This window comes from Oryzias latipes, chromosome 10 (assembly GCF_053564925.1).
Source record: "Oryzias latipes strain Hd-rR chromosome 10, Olatipes_Hd-rR_3.1".
NCBI classification, from domain to species: Eukaryota; Metazoa; Chordata; class Actinopteri; order Beloniformes; family Adrianichthyidae; genus Oryzias; species Oryzias latipes.
Window position 1 is genome coordinate 20,513,337 of NC_136246.1, and position 11,480 is coordinate 20,524,816.

Genomic DNA, 11,480 nt, shown 5'->3' on the forward strand with positions numbered 1-11,480 from the left:
GGAAAGCATAACTTCTGTCCGTAGACTTACATCGGCATCTCTTTTAGTGGGCCAGTCTATTCTAAAAGACCAGAGCAAGGTGCGCCGTCTAAAACAATCTGGGGAGTCATTTCTCCAAGATGGCTCCTGCATCAGCGTGGCTCCACATTTGCACAAGTGCCGCGAATGCCGACTTGAGCGGTACCGCAAATATCGGAACACAGAAGACGACAGCGAGGATGACGATGACCCAAATGTCGCCTGTCGTTTCTTCCACTTTAGAAGGTAACGTGCTTTTCAAAATGTTGTTCAGTTGATGTTTTATAAATAATCAAGTCTTTAAAAACGTTCTTTTGTGGCGATCAGGTTGGCTTTCACTCGTAAAGGTGTGCTGCGGGTGGAGGGCTTCTTAAGCCCTCAGCAAAGCGACGCCATGGCTATGGGCTTGTGGTTGCCTGTGCCAGCAGTTCAAGAAGGGCTCGACCTTGACACTTCCAAGTACATTCTTGCCAACGTGGGAGATCAGTTCTGTCAGTTGGTTATGTCTGAGAAAGAAGCTATGATGATGGTGGAGCCTCACCGTGAGTAGAAGCACCTTCTTCCTCTTTTTTTCCCCCAGTTGTCTTATCTTTCATTCTGCCCGTGAGAAACTGTCTGTTGTTACAAGTATTATCTTCCCATCCTCCCCTCAGAGAAAGTGGCGTGGAAACGTGCGGTACGAGGCGTCAGAGAAATGTGCGACGTTTGCGAGACCACGCTGTTCAACATCCACTGGGTGTGTCGTAAATGTGGCTTCGGCGTGTGTCTGGACTGCTACCGACTCCGCAGGAACAGACCAAGGGAAGGTAAGCCAGCATCAATTACTTCATCGTAAAACTATTGTAATAAAATCAAAGTTTAGAGAAAATTTCATTCAAGAGAACATTTTTCTTTAGTAAAATGCTGGTTTCAGCCTCAAAATACATCAGCTGTGCTGTAAATGTGATTATTTATATAAGAATATTAATACTTGAGTCACATAAATTTTCTGTAATGCCCTGATCCCTGATGATGTAGTATTAGTAAGTAATGTATAACTACATAAATCTATTTATCCGCCGACTGGATCCGTCTTAAAAGGAGATTTTTTTTGGACATTAGATTTACTGCTTTTAATCACGAGTTCTATGAATTGAGACTCTATTATCTATCTAGTTGCTTGAATATTCATTAGTTTGTCTTTTAAATTCACAGCATTCCAATGTTTTGATGTTTTTAGTTCCCAGTAAAATTGGGATTGACCTTTGTCCTCTAGCTTTTTATTTTGTACCCCCTTCAGTCTAAGCTAACTTGGCTGTTATCAGAGCTGACATTAAAGAAATGATCTTAGTGAGGAAAAAAATAAACAACTCACAGTTAATTTTTCTTCAGACTTGGATGAAGCTCCAGAGGACGACGTTTTCTCTTGGTTAAAGTGTGCCAAAGGTCAACCTCATGAGCCGCAAAACCTTATGCCTACACAAATTATACCTGGGACGGGTAAGATGGATGATTGAGCCCTGTAGTTAGATTTTAGCAGTGTGCTCTCGCACGGATACAGCTATGAGATAATTGTTTTTTGCTTTTTTCAGCTCTGTACAACATTGGCGATATGGTACACGCTGCCAGAGGCAAATGGGGTATTAAAGCCAACTGTCCCTGCGCTAGTAGACACACAAAGCCTTTAGTGCGCCCAACTGCCCCCAACGGGTTTTCACAGGTACTGCATTACCACCTTAGTGCTTCTGTTTTGATGCCGTTTTCAACTTGTTGAACTTACTTTGCTGTTTTGTTTCAACGTATTCATTCATTTTTTGTGCTCGTTCCATCAGTCTTCAACAAGCAGTGTGGGTGGCCTTCCTTCGTCGACCTCTGTAACTCCCAAGCCAGAGGGAGAAACACTAGTAATCAAAACAGAAGCTATACCAACAGCAATGCCTTCAGACACCGGGGGTGGGGAAGTTGTGGGGAGCACCAGCAACTCCTTCCCTGCTGTGTCTTCATCCTGTAACGTCCCCCAGACTCCCGTCAAAGACTCTCGCTCGTCGGGAGAGGGCAACAGCTCTGCTCTTCACTGGTTGGCAGATTTGGCCACGCAAAAAGCCAAGGATGACACCAAGGGTAACTATGAAATCCCAATCGCAAGGTGTAAATCGAGATCAGAATTACGCTGGAGTCACCCTCCTCTTGTGATGCCCTTCCAGAGTCCGGTTCACTTCGCTCCATGATGAATCGAGAAAGTCGACCACCGTTCGGCCTGGATTCTCTGGGTGCTCTGTCGAAGCCTTCTGTTTCCAGTCCTAAGCTCTTTAACAGCTTGTTACTGGGCCCCAGTATGGCCCAGTCTAAACCAGAGGGATCCAGCCTTCGAGACTTGCTCAACTCTGGACCAGGCAAACTCCCCCAAGGTCCTGGAGAGAGTGGAGTGCCATTCCCCTCTGTTTTCACATCAGCAAGTGTACGTTCTCTCCCATCTGCTCACTTGTTGGTTCACCAACAACAACATTTCCTGTGTTACCTGCTTCTTTGTTTAAATCAGGGTGTTAGAAAGTAATTTCTTATGGAATTGAATATTTGTGATTTTGGAAAGTAAAATGATTGAAAAAACACTTCCCAATAATCTAACTCAAAGGTTGTTTTTGGACATTTAGAGCGACAAGCTGAAGAGCAGCCTCCCAAACTTCCTGGATCACATCATTGCCTCGGTGGTGGAGACCAAAAAGGCAGAGGGCCGCCGCCCCGGGGCCCCTGAAGGTGGAGAACTTGGTGTGATGGGGGCTCGTAAAGATGGGGTAATGGGTCTCAGTGTTCTGGAACCGCACACCTCCCACTCCTGGCTCTGTGACGGGCGACTCCTTTGCCTGCAAGACCCCAGCAACAGCAACAACTGGAAGATTTTCAGGGAGTGTTGGAAGCAGGGACAGGTAAGCATCAGTAGAATGGAAAAAACGGACACCATAAAAACCAAGGCAGCAGAGGCTCATTGAGTCCTGGTCCTCATCTTTTCTGATTTTAGCCCGTGTTGGTATCGGGGATTCATAAACGTCTAAAAGGAGGATTGTGGCGACCTGAAGCCTTCAGCGAAGAGTTTGGAGATCAAGATGTGGACCTGGTGAATTGCAGGAATTGTGCGATTATTTCTGACGTAAAGGTTCGGGACTTCTGGGATGGCTTTGAGATGATCTCCAGTGAGTAAAGAACTTCTGCTCAATAAGAAAGGAATTTTGTCACCTCCATAAATATTTAGATGCTTCTCTGTATGTTTTTTTGTGAATGCAGAGCGACTACAAGATAGTGATGGGCGACCCATGGTGTTGAAGTTAAAGGACTGGCCTCCAGGGGAGGATTTTAGGGATATGATGCCTACCAGGTTAGGAACCCATTGGTGCCTTTTCCACCAGTTTGATCCTATTTTGTTCACACGTAGATTTGATGGAATCTGTTTCTTCTAAATAAACCCTTTACATGCAAGAACATCATTTGTGAATGAGTTCTTACATATTGTTCCCAGATTTGATGATTTAATGGAAAATCTTCCCTTGCCCGAGTACACCAAAAGAGACGGTCGTCTGAACCTGGCAGCCCGATTGCCCAATTTTTTTGTGCGCCCTGACTTGGGGCCAAAGATGTACAACGCCTATGGTAAGCGGGGCAGCTTGTGTTATGTCCCATCTCACTAATGGGAGAAAAAATTCATGAAAAGCTTTTCTTTACACCAAATTCCTTTCTCTCTCTCTTTTAAAAAAAATTAAATTTAGGCCTAACCTCGACTGAAGACAGGAAGGTGGGAACCACTAACCTCCATTTGGATGTGTCTGATGCGGTTAACGTCATGGTTTATGTTGGCGTTCCTCGCGGAGACGATAACCACGAAGATGGTTAGTAGACATTCTGTTGACGATGCACAAATTTAAGAATTTTTGTTCCGTTTTAATGAAGCCACAAACTGCTTTTAAAAGCATTTACAATTTAAAACAATATTCTAATTTCACTTTGAAGCAACTTCTATTGAAGAAAGTCTAAAATGTATTGTTAGATTTTCTAAAATAAATGAAAAAACGTTTTCTTTCAAACACTCGTGGTTTTAAAACCATGAAAATATTCTCAAAATGTTTCAAAGAGTCATCTGATAAGACTCTTTGAGCTCTTGGCTTCATGTGCTTGGAAAGTACACTGGAGAGACCCTCCAGTGGGTCTCACTCATTTACAATGTGGTAAAATTTCTCCTTCACAGAGGCGGTAATCTCTGGACGCAAAGGTCTGTAGTCTTTCAGTTGTTTTTTTATTGAATAGCATGCCCTTCTTCTTGACTAACTCCCCTTTTCACTTTTCTGAGTCATGCTTCTGTTTTTCTCTGTGCATTGGGGGGTCAGAGCACTGCGCCCCACCATCCCACAGGTTCTATCTTTTTGCACGTCTTTAAAATTTGTGTAGATTTTTTTTAAGGATTGCAGACTTTTATTAGGCTGGGTCATATATTAAAGTGACTGTCTTTTGGGCTTTTTTTTCTTCTTGTCGGGATCAAGATTTCTTTTATAGAGTCAAAGCAGCGGCAACTGTAACTTCCTGTTTACTTTGGGTTAACAGTGCTCTGGCCATCAGACTATTGGAGAAAAGTTTAAATAAAGGGCATTTACAGTAGTGATGATTTTTCCCTCTGAGCTTCTTTTTCTGTATACAAACACACCCAAAAGAGGAATCTGCTTAGAAGTTGTTTTAAAATTACATAAAACCTCAACAACTTCACTAAATTTCAATGATGAGGAGGTTAAAGCAGTGATTCTATGAAATTTATTAAACATTTGTTTTGAACTTCTGTTTTCTAATTTTAGAATCTAGAGCTAATACCTTTTGGCATCAGCATATAATAGTTACTTTTTCTATATTAAATTTCTTTTTTGTTCTAGTTTTCCATTAATGGTAATAACAATAAAATAAACCTTTTTTACATGGTTTATTTTTTGTCACCTTCGTATCTTTTAGCTTTTCTGCTCATTGATTTACTGAATAAGCCAAGTTTCTTTTAACTTGTTAAATTGTGTATTGGGTTTCTACATCCATATGATACTGTTAGCCTGCTGCTTGTGTATGTCCAGCTGACCCCTAACCATCGTCGGTGCAGTCGGTGTGTTCAGCTCTGGACTTTGACCTGCAGGGACAAATAGGTCTGTCCAAAGAAGAAGCTGGTGGCTTCAAACAAATATCAAAGGACAGCAAATATTTGCTTTGCTTTACTGCACTTGGGTCAATACAAATTCTTTCTGTGTTTGTACTGAAACAGAGGTTTGTTTCTTCATGTCAAACTACAGTTAAATTCACATGCTACAGCATGTTACCTGCCAGTACGCTCATTAGATTTGTTTTAAAAGACTTCCTGTATTTTTCGTCCCATGGGGCGCGACGCATTCTTATGTATGGTCATTGAATGGTCCATCTTTGAGATGATGTCAAATGTAGGGCACACCCATATGTAGGGCGCATTAACGAAACAAAAAAGTCAGTGATAGGTCTGTCAGTCAGACTTTAACTGCGTTCAGAGCAACTCTAGAACTAGTTTGTAACATGCTACACGTTAGCCCGCTTGGCGCCTACACAATAACACCCAACCTTGTTTGCGATTTGTTACAACAGACCAATATTTTGACAGAGCACCGAGTACCTCTGAAAATCACTTCAGCATCAGAAACACAACCAGAATGAATCCATATATTAGGCACTTTTAAGATTTTAAGGTTCGCCGTTGTTTTTTGAAAAACATTAAGGCCTTTAAGTGCGTCATGTAGTCCGATAAATACGTTAGTTCATGAGTAAGGCTCCAAAACCACCTCTTTATGAAAACACCTCTGTCACCGTTTTCTATTCTGTTTCAAACAAATTTTCTTTTATCTTAATTATTTTTTTCATTTTCAATCCGTGCAGTTAGGTTGAAATGAATATAATATTAGACCTGTTGTATTCTGGTGTGAATGGTTGAAATATATTTTTCTAATGTGTCAAACTTGCAATAGTTTTTAAGGCTTTACTCTGACTTGAGTGAAACTTTGAAGTGAAAAGCCCTGAAGTCTAAATTAGTAATGGAACTGCATCCATCAGTGAGAATTAGAACCTGTTTGAGTCCTCACACTGTTGGTTGGTTTAGTGGCTCCACATATTCTGTACTAGGTTGTGTGTGTGATTGTCAGTAGTTGTGATTTGTGTATTTTGCTATGTCATTTTAAATTTTTTGGCCTGGTGGTTCTCAACTGGTCTGTTAATGTTTCTACACTTGATTTATTTTATTATTAAAAAATGTAATAAGAAAAGAATCATTATATAAGCATCGATGCTTATATAAAAAGATGTATCAGTTAAAGGTTGTGGTTTTTTTGGAAATACAGATGGGAAAAATGTTTTACCCAGTATGCTTCATTTTTAAAACAAGTTCTCTTTCTCTTTACTTTTCACTCTTTGATTCAGTGCCAGCAAGAAACCCGTTTGTCGCACAGACACGAGACAAACTTGTGTTGTTTTTAGAAATGAATGAGTGAGCAAGTTGAGTGTGTTGTTTATTAGTCATTTTAATGTCATTTATCAATGTCATTGAGTGACTCCTGCTGCTTCATCAGCGCGGTGATCAAAAATCCCACACCGTCACAGCTCTAGTTTATATTAGATTGTATCTCGAGGAAAAAAATCGGAAATCGAATTAAAACCGAATTAAAAAAAATAAAATCGGAGATTTTATTCTGAGGCCATATCACCCAGCCCTATTCCAACAAGCTCACTCCAGATTGGCGAAAGTTGTTGCCATAGAAATGTAGACTCAGACCGATCACAATTGCTGGTTCCAATATGGCGATGTCCGTATCGCGAAAAAATGTCTGAATTGACTTAATTTGGTTGGAATAAGAAATGAGTCCTTTACTGTGGGTCACGTTACTCTCAGTCCAGTTCTCAGATCCAATCAATGGTTCATGCGCAGCAGCAGGCAGTGCTGCTTAAGGGCAACCTCATGTGTGGGACAGAACATGTCCAGTATGACCCTTCTTGTTGACGAGAATCTGCCCCATTGACGTGTGCAGAAAATTTTAGGGGATGTGCCTAAAATTCATTTAGAAGCATAGTCCTAGAAAACTCAGATCGCTATGTTGGTTTTTTTACTTCAGAACATCTTCCCTAGTTAAACTGTCCCACACGAAGTACTATGGTACTTTTCTGGCTTATAACCCGCCATTATTCATTTTAAACTGGCGCTCTTTATAAATGAAAAAACAACCTGACAGACAATGGAAAGGTACTGAGCAGCAGATGGTTGTGGTTACTAAAGGGATTATTCTTTACTATGGAACAACAAACATTCACAAACTCCTCATTTTATTGCTGTTAGCACAACACTGCTGCAGACATGTAAGAGAAAAAGAGGTTATTTTAAAACCAAATCTCGCCTTCCATTAGGGTTTTTTAACCACCAGTTGGGAACCACAGCTGTGTACCATTACTCTCAGTAGGTTATGATAAATAAACCTCATTTATTCCTGATTTGCACAAAGCTGAGCAGAATTTTTAGGATTGTTATGGTGTAGAATCTTGAAATAATGAGATATTTCAAAAAACTTCAATGTTTTGGTGACATTACTGATGAATGTTTGGTGTCCTATTCCTGTCTGTGCTTTTTTTTCCCTTTCTTTTTTGTTTTTACTTATTCTCAAACTGCAGAGGTCATGACCACCATTGATGAAGGTGATGTGGATGAAATGACGAAGAGGAGGGTTCACGAAGGAAAGGAGAAACCAGGAGCTCTCTGGCACATCTATGCTGCTAAGGACGCTGAGAAGATCAGAGAACTGCTCCGCAAGGTCAGCAGTGTAAACCTTTTTTTCAAGCAGCGTCACCTGACCTTTGAGGAAAATTTATTCAGGGTTGTTTGTGCTGCAGACACGATATTCACATTAAAGCCAGCATGAGCTTGACATCAACAAAATTTATTTTCATAGATCCGTTCTTCCAGGTGGGAACATTCTTCCATGTATTAATTCTTATTTAACCCTTGTCAGGTGGGAGAAGAGCAAGGTCAAGAGAACCCTCCAGACCACGACCCCATTCACGACCAGAGCTGGTACCTGGACCAGGTGCTTCGCCGGAGGCTCTACGAAGAGTATGGCGTCCAAGGCTGGGCCATTGTACAGTTTTTAGGAGATGCTGTATTTATTCCAGCCGGAGCTCCACACCAGGTCAGACTTAAGCTTGCACATCTACTCTTAATAACATATTCCAGCTTCTGCAGCTTCACAGTAAATGTTCACTTCAGCACTAAGCTCAGCTAGAAGATTGGATGCTCTTTGGTCAGTGCTACCAAGCTAGAAACAAGTTCACACAGTGAAGGCCTATTTCTGCTTCAGTCCAAACAATCAACCAAGATCTTAAAGGCAAACCTGCTTGATTTGTGTCCTTGATAAAATACTAAAGGGTAGTGGTTGATTTGCAACAGACACTTGTCAGCATTTTTCAGTAACATTCTAGTGCATTCAGTACCAGATGCCCATGACAGATGAGTGTATGACCAGTGCTTTGGCCAAAAAAAACAAACATACAAACAAAAACCTTATAATTAGCCCAGGATATGAGTAATTGCACCATGGAAGAATGCAGGCACAGCAGTGGAGAAGTTCTTGAACACTGTTGCAATAATGGGAAATGTATGGACTTTCTGTAGCTCTGGAGGCTGTCCCACAGTGATGACACGCAGCATCAACAAAGCCAGCATCTGTGTAGATTCCCGTTCATCGATTTCTTTTCATGTAGTTGGTAAAATAAAAAATGGCAGTGTCCAGTTTTTAAACTTTTGCTAAACATGACCTATAGGTTACAGGTCACTTTTTATATAAAAAAGTGACGAGGAAAGATGATGAAAAATGTGTGTTTTTGTTCATCCACACCCAATAATCTGCTTTGTTTTAGACATTCTTGTACTAAGTGTTAAAAATAGGTATGTACATGCTGTTCTGTTATTAATGTTTTTTTTTTGTGTACATTCTTGCTCTCCCAGGTACACAACCTGTACAGTTGTATCAAAGTGGCAGAGGACTTTGTGTCTCCGGAGCATGTGAGGCACTGTTTCAGACTCACGCAGGAGTTCAGACACCTGTCCACAACTCACACAAACCACGAAGACAAGCTTCAGGTTGGTCCGACTGATTATAATGTGTGTGTATCTTAATGTTTTAGAGCTCACGTAAGATTGGTTGATTGTTTTAAAAAAATCCTAATTGCCCTCAGTTTAGATTAGAAAAACAGGAAAGGAAAACTTTACCTCTTTGAACAAAAGAATCATTTTGTAATTTTTAAGCTACATTTTAGATTGTTTTTATTTAACACATTGAATCACCGACCATTGTATTGTTCTGGTTCATTTAAAGATGAATAGATGAATGTTTTAGTGTAAAATCGGTTTTGGTTAATGTTTGTAGTCAATATTGATACTGCAAAAAATTGATACTTGAGCTTTTTTTCTTTTCTTTTTCTGAATAACATAAAAATCAACAAATGATTCTTGGAAATAAATATTTAGAGAACCAAAACTACCAATCGACAGATTTGGTTGCAGAGAAAGCGGCTTTGCGTCACAATGCAACGCTTTACATTGGTAAATAGCTGAAATGAAAAGCAGCTTCAGTAATTACTGGTCACCTGGAGGTGTGAGCTAGATTTTTTCTACAAAGGTTTGAAGTGTAAAAATATTAATGTTTCTCTGAGAATATTCTTAGGGGTTTTACATCCTTAAAACGTGGACATTGTAAAAAAAAAAATAACGGTGACGACTTTGCAGATTTCGTGTATTGTGGATTATTTTAGAACGTTACTCCCACGATGAACGAGGGACCACTGTACACCTCACTATAACTGGACAGTAATATGTCTCATTTGTCCATTTTCATCTCATTCTGCTCTCTTGCTGTCATTCAGGTGAAGAACATCATCTATCATGCAGTGAAGGACGCTGTCGGGACACTGAAGGCCCACGAGTCGAAACTAGCCCGCCCTTAGTCTTTCTTCCCAAACAGCCGGTGGCTGAAGATCAGTCCACTGTGGAGACACGGCAGACAACACAGCACCATGCTGCGGCTAGCAGCACACCGAGATAGTGTAGGTTCTTTGGTGCAGTGAAAGACCGAGTGTGTCAAGCATTTCATATTGGGGCAATTTAGATGCGGGATGGGGTTAATCAACACTTGGATGAAGAAAGTCCTTTTATCACTCTATTACACAGTATGCTCAAACTTGTCTAGTTGTTTTCCAATTTTGTTTTCTTTTTTGATTAACATTGTATTTAAGATCAGTCAGTGTGTTCTGTTGTTTCCATTGTAAATGTGAGGTGTGAGAGGAAGGGAGGTGAAAGCTGACGTGCCTTTGGAGCAGAGGTTCAGCTACAAAATAAGCAACTGACGAATTGTGAGTTTGGGCTAACTTTCCTGTTATGATGACATGGATGTTAAGTTTCTTTAATAGGATCCAGGTTAACCTGCTTTTGTAGATTTTTATTTCCAGTGACGTTTTTAAGCAGCTGAACACTTCTGCCCTCTGCGGCTGACAGGATTTTTCGAAGCAGCCAGTCAAGGGAAGCAGACCAAAGTTTTGTATTTTTCGTTTTCTTATTTCTCTCTCAGAGTAAGAAGTCTTTTCTTTTTATGTAAAGCTGCGAGTTAACAGTGAAGAGAGCTTCAGAGAGGGCAGGTTAATTGCTTTTGTCTTGTGGGTTCAGTGAACTGCAGACTTCCAACAGCATTGTTTAATAATCACATTTGCAGCGGAACAAAACTACTGGCCATTAACATTGTATCAATATATAAATTGATCTTAGCAGTCTGTTTGATTTTTCACAATAAAGTTTACAAAAACTACTTTGCTTTATGTCTTTAATTCTTTCAATCATTATTAAAAAAGAATATATTGAATATTAAAATGGATTATAGTTTAAATTTAAAGTCCTACTGTGATCATCTTTTGATCTATTGTAAAAGCTTTTCCATTGGTCAAGAACATGTTAAAAACGTGTACACCTTATTTAAACAACAATGTATTTCAACATTCAAGATATTTGCTTTTCACTAGGATTTAAAAACCAACCCTGATGAAATGCATTATTGTATACATTTAAAAATACTTCTTACTACAACATTTTTTTTTAATTTGAAGTAATTTGGAATAAAATAATTCTACCCATGGATACAACTACTGTCACGTTTCGATTTAAACATGTTCATGTTTTTTAATTGCATTATTTGTTCACACTTATAACGGTCTATCTTATCCTTATATTTTTGTTCCTTATTGTAAAATATTTAGTTTGAGTTCACAGACAGCATTCATATGACAGAAAAACATCTTAACAATTTATTTTTATTATTAGAATGTGGTTTTTTTTCTGCGTATTTTGACTCACGAAACTGGATGACTAAGCATGGCCACGTGACCACCTTTTTTGCTGATTCATGGAAATAATCGGA

General features: G+C 39.7%; 1 protein-coding gene across 2 annotated transcripts in view; it reads left to right on the forward strand.

The window, feature by feature from the left end:
* kdm3b (lysine (K)-specific demethylase 3B) overlaps positions 1–10,874 on the forward strand; it is a 33,750-nt gene extending 22,876 nt beyond the window's left edge. Inside the window, exons 9-25 of one of the 2 annotated variants that reach the window (XM_011480268.4) lie at positions 48–264; positions 346–560; positions 672–824; positions 1,390–1,497; positions 1,590–1,717; positions 1,830–2,118; positions 2,202–2,455; positions 2,649–2,921; positions 3,014–3,185; positions 3,277–3,367; positions 3,509–3,639; positions 3,756–3,875; positions 4,232–4,255; positions 7,693–7,832; positions 8,031–8,207; positions 9,023–9,157; positions 9,940–10,874. In XM_011480268.4, coding sequence (XP_011478570.1) covers positions 48–264; positions 346–560; positions 672–824; positions 1,390–1,497; positions 1,590–1,717; positions 1,830–2,118; positions 2,202–2,455; positions 2,649–2,921; positions 3,014–3,185; positions 3,277–3,367; positions 3,509–3,639; positions 3,756–3,875; positions 4,232–4,255; positions 7,693–7,832; positions 8,031–8,207; positions 9,023–9,157; positions 9,940–10,020 — 2,708 coding nt within the window. In that variant the 3' untranslated portion in view covers positions 10,021–10,874. The remainder of the gene's footprint in view (positions 1–47; positions 265–345; positions 561–671; positions 825–1,389; positions 1,498–1,589; positions 1,718–1,829; positions 2,119–2,201; positions 2,456–2,648; positions 2,922–3,013; positions 3,186–3,276; positions 3,368–3,508; positions 3,640–3,755; positions 3,876–4,231; positions 4,256–7,692; positions 7,833–8,030; positions 8,208–9,022; positions 9,158–9,939) is intronic. The other variant, XM_004073483.5, reaches the window with a different exon arrangement.
* The last annotated feature ends 606 nt before the right edge of the window (positions 10,875–11,480 follow it).